At 37.6% G+C, this 14,029-nt stretch overlaps 1 protein-coding gene across 1 annotated transcript in view; it reads left to right on the forward strand.

Annotated features, from left to right (window-relative positions):
- The first annotated feature begins 12,772 nt into the window (after positions 1–12,772).
- Positions 12,773–14,029, forward strand: part of LOC107670536 (peripheral myelin protein 22-like) — a 2,859-nt gene continuing 1,602 nt past the window's right edge. The window contains exons 1-2 of the mRNA XM_016463182.1: positions 12,773–12,976; positions 13,808–13,897. Of these exons, the coding sequence (XP_016318668.1) occupies positions 13,820–13,897 (78 nt within the window). The 5' untranslated portion in view covers positions 12,773–12,976; positions 13,808–13,819. The remainder of the gene's footprint in view (positions 12,977–13,807; positions 13,898–14,029) is intronic.

Genomic DNA, 14,029 nt, shown 5'->3' on the forward strand with positions numbered 1-14,029 from the left:
TTCATGCATATAGACTGTTTGCATACTATGTAGTATGCAAAACAACATATACACGTTTAAAATAGCATCTGCTGTTTACAGAAATGGCCTGTCTTGGTTTTCTACTTGATATCAAAAGATGTTGTTTTTATATTTCAGACTCCCGCTACTTGCGAGAGGCCCTGAAGCAGGCAGGGCTGGGCTCTGAACCCGCTGAGCATTCCTTCAATGGCTTTAAAAGGCACATAGTGTCCACTCTGTGCATAAGCATGCTGATCTTACAGTGGTTCATTAACATCAGCCCTGGCTCAGAGCTCAGAGCAAAACACAGACTTTTCCATTACATTTCCTGTTTTGACTTGATCTTCTCATGTCCTCTCTCCAAGATTGCACACAATGAGATGGATTGTCTTTTAGTATCCTTATTTTATCAGTTCAAGTCCTTGCTGTGAAATAATTGGCATCCTCTCGGTCTGTCCTGTTCCATAGGCTGACGTCTTCCCACCGCTGGGCGGGCTGAAGGAGGAGGAAAAATACTGGCGCGTTTGACATTTCCCTGAGTGCTTCATACCAGCTCACTTCAGCACTGCACCAAGGCATCTGTAAAGAGTCAGGAGTAAATCACAGCTGGGATAGAACGTATTGCCAAATGGGCGCAGGTTTGGGAGTGCACTTGTACAAAGGAGACATGAAAAATGTACTGAATGTACTGGGTTATTCAGAAATCATCATGGCATTTGGGCAGTCACACAAGGGAAAACTTATCCTGCTTTATCAAAATGTCCTCAGTTTAGTGGATTCTGTCAAGCCGTGGCAATCTTCAGATGTTATCCTGTGTTAATATAATACTAGCCAATACTGCAATGCTGCAATAATACTGCAATATAAAAATAATGCAGGGAATATTATCACATGTTTGAAAGCAAAATACAGAAGTGGTTTTAACCACCTTTATACTGACATGTTTTTGAAACCGTAACCCAACCCCAACTCCTAAACATAGTAAGGGATTTAGTTACCATACACACTTAAAAATAAAGTTTTTTAGATTATTTAGATTGTTAAAATGTTCCTAGAACTAAAAAAAGACACTAAGAAACAAATGGTTCTTTTAAGAACTGTTCACTGAAAGATTCTTTGGGCAACCCATAATGGTTCTTCTATGGCAAGGATGCAATACATCTTATGAAACCTTTACTTTTAAGAGTGTTTAAAATGAAATTGAAATCAAATAAAATGAAATAATGAAATGAAATGTAATGAAATACCCTGAAGGCCTTTTTGAGTGTGAACCATCCTTTTAGGGTTGAACGATTTTGGCAGACACTTGAAAAATGTTTTCAAAATGTTTGCACCTAAGTATGTTCTTTACACTCGAACCACTTAAAGTAACCATAAAGCGAATAGAGTTAAAAAAGAGTTATTAGACCATATCACAGTCCTGGTTAGAGACAATGTGCAGTCCTACCTGAAATATATATTTCAAGTTTACTGAAGCCATGCATTGTTGCTCATTTCACATACAAAGATGTTAGCCAATCATAAAAAAGTGACTTTTCACATACAGTCTTAAAGGACAACCTGATTAACAAAAAGGGTCGGCACAAGGGTGAAAAGTGTGAAATTAAATTGCTATGACATTTTTTGTGCAAAAACATTTTTAGGTGGTTTGACGGCTGAAAATAATACTAAAAAAGCATTTGTAGCAGAATACGGCCCGTTTAATATTTGCTGGTATGTGTATATACTCGCATACCTCAGTGATGAAGGTCTTCCTCTGCCTGTCTGAAATACAAACATTATGTGAACTCTTGACTCCTAACCAGCAAGGGTGAAAAGTGTGAAATTAAATTGCTATGACATTTTTTTTGTTCAAAAACATTTTTAGGTGGTTTGACGGCTGAAAATAATACTAAAAAAGCATTTGTAGCAGAATACGGCCCGTTTAATATTTGCTGGTATGTGTATATACTCGCATACCTCAGTGATGAAGGTCTTCCTCTGCCTGTCTGAAATACAAACATTATGTGAACTCTTGACTCCTAACCAGCTCTCTTGTGATTTAATTCATAAACCTATTCGTCTGCGTACAACTTAATTTGGTCAAAATTCCATGAAGGCATGCAAGTTCAATCATAAAACATTCTTCTCTTTTAGGATAAATAAAATGTAGAGAGTTAAAACAGGCATATTTATTTTCACTTGGGGAGGCTGTTCCTGGGGTACATGACACGCAGAGTTCCTCCCCAAGCAGTTCACCTTCTCTTGACCTTGAAAAAAATGTGGCGGTTAAAACTCCTCAATTTCATTCATCCTCCTTCATACAAAATCACAACAGAGAAAAGATGTGGGTGTGAAACCCTAAAGTTGAGTGAAGCCACTTGAGGAAAATGTGACTGCAGTGACGAAAGGATGAAACTGATTGTGATGTGCGGATTGTGTCTTTGGCTCTCATTCCTCTGTCTGTGTTTATGGGTGCGTTTTGCACAGATCTGTGTGTATGGACAAAAATAAAGGTTCCAAAAGGTGGTTTTTCGTAGCGATGCCACAGAAGAAACATTTTTGGTTCCTCAAAGAACCTTTCATGATCAAAGAAGATTCCATGGATGTTATAGGTTCTTGATGGAACCACAGATGCCAATAAGTGTAAATCAGGATGTTTTTAATTGCCACTTAATTATTCTCCAGCATCAGTGAGTGTGTCAGAGAAGCAGGGTGGAGTAGGGTCGTGCAAAGGGGGACGGGTGGAGGCAGGGTGATGTCACTGCTCTTTTAGCCCATGGGGTGTATGAAAGCACTACATGAGGACACTGAGAGACGTGTTGCATCTTCACCAGCACATGTGTGTACACAGTCAGCATGTGCTCGACTTTAAAGAGATCATATCATACTTTATTATTTAATTTTCCCCTCGGAGGTCCACGTATAATCAGTCTATCAGCCAATCACTGTGAGCATAGTTAGTAAGCATGCTGACATCATCCATAGCAACGAGGTCAACCCTGCCCTTACTCTTAGCTTAAGACTTCTCTCAAAAATGGCAATGTTTATAATGTTACTTAAGTTATAATTGAGTTTTTCATTACATTTTTTCCAAATTTTTTCTGTTGCTGTGTGTGATAATGGCAGCAGCTGGGATCATCTGTCTCCACGTATGGCCCAGAGAAAAAAACACTGTTACTTATCTGCTCATACATCTATTTATTCATGTGTGGGGCTTATCTGTTCATTCATCTTAGCAAAATATTTTGGGAACGGTGCAGTGAAACTGGTCTACCTTAATCACTTATTTTTGTTCTGTATATGCATGTGCACTTTTTTGTGTTTTTCTTTGGTGTGTGCAGTTTGGCAGGGCTGCATATGCGATTATGAATCTGCATGTTGTTATTAAGCTCAGTAGATTCACATAAAGACTTGTAGGAGCCCGACTCAAAATGACCTTGTAATAATGCTAAGGTTTCAGCCAGGAACGCTATAATGAGAACCCAGGTCGTTTTGAAAGGTTAAGTTTATAATGGAAAAATTAAAACAAACAGGCTCTGGTTCCAATTACACTGTAGTTTCCCACCCCCAACCAACAAAAGAGGAAGAAAAGGGCTAACTTTTGATTCCCCTTCTGCAATCCACAGAACTCGCCTTTGTAATGCTCAAATTCTTCCAAGCAGCATGTTGCTTTTTGTTTCATTCAGTCTGAAAGGCGAAGGGAGTAAACCTCTTTTTTTGGAAAAGTGGTCACATACGACAGTGTATGTAAGAATAAGCAGAAGCCTCCCAGTTGAATCTCCATTGGACTGAACAAACAGCACGTTTGCAAGTGGCTTATGGTACTCCTAATATGGCTAGCATCCACTGGCGTGAAAGAAATCCACCCAATATGTGGGGGGTGTACCTGTAAAATTTACAGCTGTGTGGTTGTCTTCAGGTCTATGACTGTTTTCAATCATCATATATGCATGCTTTGTTTCCATATTTCTAACAAACTTTTGTTAATCCAGTCACAGTCTAGCCAGAATAAAAGTGTGCAGTTCAAATTGGAAATAAAAAATTTGCTCTTCTTCACTGTAAGTGTTCTCCTAATGTTGAGGAATGTGTTTTAATCCATAAGTTTATGAGGGTTTTGTGGAAGCTGGCTGGCAAAGGGCCTACCTGGAATTCAAATCAACCCCATTTCAACACATTATATGGCTACGTACCAAGAGTGTGTGTGTGTGTGTGTGTATAGTCAACCGCTAGTTTTGTGATGCTCAGGATCAGTATAACACGCTCTATTTTCTTTCCCCTTTGCTTTGTATGCTGCGATCTGATACGTTTTTGTTGAAATATTACTGTAAGTTTCAAGAAACAGGCTTTTACGTGAACTTTTTACGTTTTATGTCCTTGCATGTTTGCATGCTTTGTTTCCATATTTCCCAAAAGTCTTTCTAACAAACTTTTGTTAATCCAGTCACAGTCTAGCCAGAATAAAAGTGTGCAGTTCAAATTGGAAATAAAAAATTTGCTCTTCTTCACTGTAAGTGTTCTCCTAATGTTGAGGAATGTGTTTTAATCCATAAGTTTATGAGGGTTTTGTGGAAGCTGGCTGGCAAAGGGCCTACCTGGAATTCAAATCAACCCCATTTCAACACATTATATGGCTACGTACCAAGAGTGTGTGTGTGTGTGTGTGTATAGTCAACCGCTAGTTTTGTGATGCTCAGGATCAGTATAACACGCTCTATTTTCTTTCCCCTTTGCTTTGTATGCTGCGATCTGATACGTTTTTGTTGAAATATTACTGTAAGTTTCAAGAAACAGGCTTTTACGTGAACTTTTTACGTTTTACGTCCTTGCATGTTTGCTGGTAAACAGCTGGATTAAAAGCTTAAGTGAAATTCCCGAGAGTTCTCAAGATCTGGATCATCTTGTCGTTCACAAACAATGACTCACATGTTCCGTCTCAGGAGATGCAAAGGGAGATAAAAATAGGAGGGAATCCACTTGTGCAGTAAGAGAAATATGGCATAAGGGTTTAAAGTCATGGTGAAATGGAAGTAACATCATATCACATTCAACATATCAATATAACATATCTTCTTCGGTATGACGCATCTGAATAAAATTGATTATCGAAAAAAGAAAAACAAGAATGTGAAGTCCCAATGTCCCAATCTCTGCATTTTTCATGACGATGACATGGTGTCTTCATTCAGACTCGAAAGGATAAAAATTGCACTTTTGCTGGGGTGTTGTCCAGAAAAAGAAAAAAAGATGGAGCTACGAGATTGGGGACTTGATTTAATCCATCAGTTGTTAATTGGATGGAGGCGGGTCTGAATGTGAGCTAGCAGTCAATTGTAAGAACGGTGCGGAGTCTAAGTGGACTGAATGATTGGAAGTCCGGCATACGTCACCAGAGAGAAGTCTGTCGTTTCATCGCAAGATCCAGTTACGACATTTGGATTAAGATTGCTCATGTTTTCGACTCCTTTGCTGTGTCTGAAATCATTGTATGTATTTATTATTTTGAGTATCTTTAATGTGTAATATAATGTCTGCAACCGTGTAACTATTCTTATTGCTGACCCTGTAAGTAAATGGAGTCAATTCCAAGAGTCAGTTCTGCTACGGTGGGAATCAGGAATCAGAGTTGACTCTGAACTGGATGACCAATAATTTTCTCCTATTAAATTCGGATAAGACAGAGATATTACTTATTGGACCAAAAGACAGTTGCAAAGATACTATTTAAACTGAGCTGGATGTTGACATCACTGAATTCAATGATGAACTGTCTTTAACTGAAAAATTAGTGTTTACTATTGTCATTTTGCATTATTGACACACTATTTTCCTAATTAATGCTGTTCAGTTGCTTTGACACAATCTGTATTGTTAAAAGCGCTATATAAATAAAGGTGACTTGACTTGACTTGACTTGAACTCTCAAACACCCTTACCGACTAAATTCACTATTTAGTCCTGTCACTGCAAGCAGACAGCATGCTTTACAATGCGACTAGAAAATATGCCACAAAAATAGCCTTTGTTAAAATGTCTGTGCATATTGAAGACAGTGGTGTTCCGCACAGTTGCGTTCTGCTTAGATATTTGATAGATTCAGACAATGAGAATGGAATTCCCTGTGCGTCATACACAAAGAATGAAGTTTTTTCACAAATAATGAAGGAAAATTATACTCTTTATTCATCCCCCTCATTCTGTTCTAAGAGCAAGAAATGATTAGCATCAATGCTTTTACCATATGAAGCCAACACCCTGGGATGAGGGAACGACATGCTGAGCTCTCCACATTTGGGGACAGTTCTGTCAAAGGTATGCAGGAAATGCTTCCCACAGGGGTCTCCCATGATGACCTCTGCTGACCTGCCCCATCCCTCATGAAGCCCAGAGTAATGTTAGTGCTAACAGCTGTCGTAGCTCCCATTAATGGCTGTTAAAAAGTGGGCTCCCACCTTTTAGGTGACTATGGCTGTGTGTAACACAATAGAGTGCTGCAGGGATTTTTTGTACATGCACATTTTTTTTAGGCCAAACCTGAGAAATTAGTTAGCATTTTAGCACTTCCAGTTTTTGGATGCGTTTTTGGTTCTGTGGTTCACACAAGCTCAAGATAATTTCACGTTTATTATACGACATAAAATATATCATTAATACCCCCCCAGTGATTTTTTTAAAGCTTTTACTTGGGAAAAAAAGCGGTTGGTGAATGGTGGCTAAATGGGTCTACAGAGGTTGTTAGACATTAATCGTCATCATGTAAACTCGTTAACTCACTAGTCTGCAGTGCTGGGTAGATACTTACAAATTGTAGTTCATTACTGATTCCAAATTACATGACAAAAACTGTAGTTAGCAACGTAATCCACTACATACACATTTCAGGTAATAAAATCAGAGTGATTACTTTTAGAATACTTTTGACCTAACTTGTTATCATATTGATTAAATGGGATAACAAGTCTAACTCAAACTTTCAGAGAAGAAGTTTGGTGACCTTGAAGTCATGTGACCATAGTGGACCACGCAGTGCTCTATATGATGGAAACACATTAAATATAATTGTAATCTCTTTTAAACCAGCTCCCTCAGATGAATTGAAATAAAGTCCAAAAGACATCCAGTAAGAGATGCAATGTTTCTAGTATACTGTCAGACCAGCAGGAATGTGTTATTGGGGTTCGGGAGGGAACAATTGCTGTAATTCGAGTGGACTTCAGCTCAGAGTTGGTTTCAGTGGACATCGTTCAGCCAGCGCTTCACTGAGCCCAGATGAGCCTGGGCAAATCCAATCCCTTCCAAACCTTTGATTGGTGCACCGTTGCCTCCTCGGGCCGCTATCAGAGTGAGTCCTGCAGCTGTGTGACAGCCTGACGCAGTGATAGGGATGTGTGTGCTGAAGACGTAGTCTCAAACAGGAAGCCAGGGCTAATGATTCACAGATGGTTGGGGTGGCTGGAACGCTGAGTCCTGGGCTTCGTCATGGTGCATGTTTGTGATTTATTCGGCTGTTACTGTGGAAGGGGGCCGTGGCAGAGGGGCTGGATGGGGGTGGGCAGTTAAGTTAAGCCATCTCCCCTTTAGTCATGGTGTGATTCAGGAGGTCTCAAGTTTACCCTAGAAAGCCAAGGACCCCCAAATATGATGATTCCCTAGCAAGGGACCCCCTTCCTAAAATATCAAAGCAACTATGTGTTTGCATGTATAAAGTCCCATTTATACTGTGTGAGAAAAATAGCAAATGTGACCAAGAATCTTGGAAAAAAAAAGGGTATCATGGTTTCGACAAAAAAAAAAAGTAATGATGCTGAAAATTCAGCTTTGCATCACAGAAATAAATTACATTTTAAAATATATTACAATAGAATTATTATTTATTTTAAAGGGGACATCGGATGCAAAATTCACTTTTACATGGTGTTTGCGTATAATGTGTCTCAGCAGTTTGTGAACACAACCACCCTACAATGATAAAAATCCATTCACTACTTTTTTTTTAATACCCAAAAAACCTATAAACTGTCTCAATAATCAAGCCGTTTTGATTTTCTGAGCAATATGACGTCATAATGCTCAGGCTCTGCCCACGACCGCTGACGGGCTGTCTCGTATTAGCATCGGTGTGTCCAAAATCGCAGTCTGAGTAGATGCTATATTTGAATTTACTTCATGGCGTTAAAAAAGTATGTTCTATATAGTATGAATATGAATAGTATTAATGAAATTCAGACTTACTACATCCGCCATGTTGTTACTGTCACATGATCTACCAGCGTCATTATCCAAAACAATGTTGTACAGGTGCATCTCAATAAATTAGAATGTCGTGGAAATGTTCATTTATTTCAGTAATTCAACTCAAATTGTGAAACTCGTGTATTAAATAAATTCAATGCACACAGACTGAAGTAGTTTAAGTCTTTGGTTCTTTTAATTGTGGTGATTTTGGCTCACATTTAACAAAAACCCACCAATTCACTATCTCAACAAATTAGAATACTTCATAAGACCAATAAAAAAACATTTTTAGTGAATTGTTGGCCTTCTGGAAAGTATGTTCATTTACTGTACATGTACTCAATACTTGGTAGGGGCTCCTTTTGCTTTAATTATTCTAATTTATTGAGATGCACCTGTATTTGTACTTTACAAACCCCAGTGAGCAAGATAAAAATGACAAAAGAATAAACACAGATACTTATACTTGCATTCTTATATATTGCAAGGAAGGAAGAAACACTTAAAAATCTAACTTTATATAGAGATTATTTATTTATTATTTATAATATGGTGGTTCTGCTTTTTTTTCTTACTATTCATTAAAGAAAAAACTAAAACTAAGGCTTTCAATGCAATATCATAATCACAATTAATCTTAGGATTTCTGACCGGTCTTTAAAAACAGAAATAAATCATCAAAATGTACAATTCTGTACATGTATTCACAGTGTTATCAATGTAAATGTTATCACATCAAACATAATTCATATCTTGGTTTGTTAACTTTGAAAGTCCCAAAAATGCATATTGTAAAAATGTTGTTGACCACCCAGAACCTCTTTACAGACAGTTTGAAAGCCCTTTTCCTAGAAAACTGCAAGAAGCCATCATTGAAGGAAGGCCGCCCATGCAGTGATTGAATGAGCTTCTACATCACACTTGGCTGAGAGTCCATATCTATCCCTACTCAGTGAAATGCAAGTGGCTTTTGCATACTAGCCATGGCATTTGAACACTGACTTGGAAAATGTGCCATTGTTTTCAAGTATAGGCTGACTCATGGCCCCTCTGGCCCGATATCTGATTACAGCTGAGCGAAACGCAAACATCCAACACAGATCTCAAAGCTACTCATGTAGACAGATTTGGTCTGAGAGAATGAGTAAAGTAAAAACAGCAATCGTATTTACAGCCCTCCCGCTACAGACAAAGCCTTATCTTTCATTATGCTACAATACAGCTGTGAACTTTTGTCCAAGATAGAAGTAGGGGCATGTTATGCAAAAACTGGTGGTAGGCCAACAAAGTTGCTCATATTTCTATCTTGTTGCGTGGGAAATTGAAGGGAAAAGGGAATGCCGTTGACAGATTTCAAAGCGACAGCCAAAGTTTTCAACAAACCTGTATTGTGATTTGTTGATCTAACCCATTTCAGCTATGAGACATATGTGAATTAATGCTCGTCTCCTCCACACAGTGCATTTCACTATGTTAGCCTCATCTGTTCAGGATGTCCTCCCTCACTGATCTGGTGACATAATACTCATTTCAGCCCACACCCATCAACATTTTCTCTCTTTCTCTCCGATGTGAGTCAATGACTTCCATTTGCTCTATTTTTCGCTGGTTTCACTCCAGCATGATGGTGGCTCCTCCCTCTCTCCAGACACATGTGAAATTCCCAAAGTCGTTCCGCATCCAAAACTAATAACGAAACCTGTCACGCTTTCCTTATGTGGCGTGGCTTGCAGTGAGTTGTCATTATTAAACCAGCCTCTTCTCGAAGGGGACGTGACTCCTACAAGGAACGCTTGCTAACTGCTAATAACGGGAAAAGACTTTAGTCACAACATGTGTTTTGAGGCATCAAACTTTTGGCATGTGATAAAATGTAATCACTACAAAACATATTTGAGATTGGACTTGTGGTGCAGAAGTTAGATGTAATCGTACAGTCATGTCAAGTGGTTTCCAGCAAACAAACAAAATACACACTTCGTTACTACGACGAATATGCAAAGTACTGTATTGTCATATCACTTTTTCCACAGATTGATATTGGGTATAAGGGGTTAATGAGGAGGAGCCTTTGTGAAAAAGTGCAATTTAGCATACTTTTAAAAAGAGTACTTGTTACGGAAATAATATACTTTAAATTAATACACTTAAGTGTGAACTCCATGTAAAGTATTCAGACACTTAAGTGCATGTTAAATGAAAATGTATTATAGTTTTCATTTTAGATTAAATGCAGTTAGCTGAACTTTAGAGTGCTTTTTGATCCACTTAGGTAGACGTTAAGTACATCTTTCACAATTACTTCTATTGTCTTTGAAATATGGTTAAGTGTACTGCTGAATCTATACTGACTTTAATATAATTTTCTGTGTCATGTGTTTAAATGTGACCCTGGAGCACAAAACCAGTCTTAAGTCGCTGGGGTATATTTGTAGCAATAGCCAAAAATACATTGTGTGGGTCAAAATTATAGATTTTTCTTTTATGCCAAAAATCATTAGGATATTAAGTAAAGATCATGTTCCATGAAGATATTTTGTAAATTTCCTACTGTAAATATATTAAAACTTAATTTTTGATTAGTAATATGCATTGCTAAGAACTTCATTTGGACAACTTTAAAGGCGATTTTCTCAATATTTCGATTTTTTTTTTTTTTGCACCCTCAGATTCCAGATTTTCAAATAGCTGTATCTCGGCCAAATATTGTCCTATCCTAACAAACTATACATCAGTGGAAAGTTTATTTATTCAGTTTTCAGATCCAGGGGGTCACAAATATGTTTGTAATTAGACATTTGTAATGATGAAGTTGCAATTTAGTACATTTGAAATATATTAACTTATAATATTGAATAACACACTACAGTTAAAATTCAAAATCAAGTACTTTATAAAATAAGTGTACTTCTTTAAAGCATTACAAAAGATTATTTGAACATAATGATTGAAAATGTACCTTAAAGTACATTTTTTTTATTTCACATTATTAAAAAGGGCACTTTTTAAACGTGTACTAAAGTGTAAAAACTGTAATGAAAGTCTCTCTTTAAGTACCTTTTATTTTATTTTATTAATATTATATTATCCGTGAGTACAATTTCTTAAATACTTTTAAGATTTAAAGTACACTACAAGTGCACATTCAATACAACTAAGTGCACTTCTTTTTCACAACGGACGTTTCCGTGCTGGTGCTTTTGGTGCGGACCTGTTTGACGTCAGTTTGGTTGTGGTGAAAGAGATTTTCAAAACTCTGGTACAGTTTGCAATCGATATGAACACAATCTGTCCTAAATCACAGAAGTTAAAACTCAAATGACAATGTGAAAGCAGGAATGGGGCAAAATCAAACTACTGTATAGTTAAAACAACCTCATTGTGCATTAATGTGGAAGACAAAGTTATAACCACATTTAGCCTTAAAATACAGGATCTTGACACTGGGACGATCCATTCTGATGGTTTAGTGATCAATAAACTAAGTGAAGCCAGACCAAGAGCTCTCTGACTCTAGCAGCATGTTGATTTAAACCATACACGCTCATCTCAGTCTCAATCATGACTCACTTTGGCATCTTTGACTGCTTCGGCACAAGGAAATGTTTAAGTCAGAATATTGAATCTTCCTATAGTAAATAGATGTTGTCTTAATAGGATGGAGTCATATGGCCTGTGGCTCTTTCTGTCAAGCTATATTATAAACAATTACATTTTTGGCATCATTCATTGTGCACATGTGAGCCATAATTAACCTTCACAGGGAGGAAACCCTTTGAGATTAAAAAGGCTGAGATCACATTAATCATTTGGGATGTAAAATCTAATTTAAACCTGAAAAAAATCTACAAAGTTTTAGGGTTTTTAAATTACCATCACAGCTTCCATTTAAATTCATGACAAAGCATTTAGTCAGTGGGTTCTGTATTTTCCCTCAAAGCATAATCAAGTTTACATCACATGTTGGATAACAAATGTATGAAAATATGATTGACTATTGCTCCCTAATGATCCAAGTGAAGTCATATGAAGTTCTTATGATGACTTATTATTCCAGGGTTTCCCAAAGTTATTTGTCAAACCCCTTTGACCTAAAATGTTATGTTAATATTTCAATAATTTAACAACGCATTCTTGTATTCATGGTTCTGATGTTGGTTCATGGTCACATGACATACGCATCTTTATTTGTCATTTAATACGTTTTTATATTTCTATAATCTGCTCAGTAATTCATATGTTAGTGGTAAATAAATAAAAAATCTTGCTGAGCACCAAGAATAACATGCTTAATGGTCAACTGCCAGCACTATGTCAGACTTTACAGTGACTGGACAGCCAGTGAGTCGAGGCTGTATATTTATCACCCTCCCTACGACCTGCATCAAACGGGGAGATTAGGGTAAACGTATTGCCTTGCTGCCACTAGCCCATTACTCTGACCCATAATCCATCCATCTCACAGAACAGCAGAGCTCCTGAGCCAACCCACAGCAATGCCGTCCAACACTCAAACCCTAAGCAGAGCACAGAAAAAGAAAAAGAGTGTGACGTAGTGACGCTCCAGGGCGGTGTTCTCACGTTTCCGAAAAAAAAAAGAAAGAAAGGAGGGAAAAAAGCAAATACTGCTGTGTTACTACATCTGGAATACAGAGACGCGTGCTTTGAGAATCTATAGTGGGATCCCATAGTAAAGGCAACCCAGTGTTTTCTTCCTGCTCTCTTTCGCTTTTCAAGGATTTTTCCCCTCTCTCCCTCACCTGTAAGTTGGAGAACAATGGAAGTTTTTTTTTTTCCCCATTTGGTTAATTTATGGAATATTTGTACGTCATTTCAGGAGATACTCAGCCACGTTTGTTTACTATTATTTTCCTTCTGGAGACGGCCTAACCTCACATCGTTTGTCTTTTCTCGGAAAGTTTGCTGTTTTATTCAAAGTTTATTATTATTATTACGCTATTTATAGTTTTTTTTGTTTGTTTGTTTATCAAGTTTATGTTAATTATAGTATTAGTTTTCCATTGTTAGTCCTAATAGTCGTATTTTGATATGAGCACATCTAAAGTTTTGATTTCAGTCATAGTCGCTCGCGAAGTTTTGCAATAACTGGTCTGGATGAAACCAACTGCTTTGGAATCTTTCCCTCCTTTTCTTTTTGTCTGCTTCCGAAATCTGCCTCAATTCGTACTCATTGATCGTTTTAGTTATTACATTTTTGTTAGCTTCTCGTAATCTTTACTTTCTGAGGTAAAGAAAAAAGGCGGCACCTCGAGAGAAAAAACGTGACGTGACTGCATGTGGATGTGTTTTTCTGATAAATATAGACATTTAAATGGCTTTTCAAACATTGCAGTGTGATTAGTACAATTATCAACGTAATGTATCCACAATACACATGTTTTCGATTAATATGAAGGAGAAGAAAAAAAGAAAATAGACAGAACTTAAGGGGTGTTTGGGTTGAGATACGTTTGACAGCAGCGCGATCTGGTGGCCAGATGTGGAAATGCAGGGGTAAACGCTGCCCGCGATAAAGCCCCCAGGTGTGTGATTGAGGAGGAGATGTGATTACTTTCTCTTTCTGTTCTCTTAGACGAACCTCAAAATGCTGGCCATTCTGTTCGCAACGATAGTCTTGCATCTGACCGACCTTATCATTCTCTTCGTTTCCACATGTACTAATGTGAGTATCATCTTTGAGGTCTGACTTGCTTGGTTTACCTTGCGTTAATGGGTCGTATTTTTGAGCTGGAATTTAGTGAAGGATTGGTTTATGTGTATATGTAATTATATGGGTGTTTTTTTATTAAAAAAA

The sequence above is a fragment of the Sinocyclocheilus anshuiensis genome, unplaced genomic scaffold (assembly GCF_001515605.1).
Source record: "Sinocyclocheilus anshuiensis isolate Anshui unplaced genomic scaffold, SAMN03320099.WGS_v1.1 scaffold476, whole genome shotgun sequence".
Lineage (NCBI taxonomy): Eukaryota > Metazoa > Chordata > Actinopteri > Cypriniformes > Cyprinidae > Sinocyclocheilus > Sinocyclocheilus anshuiensis.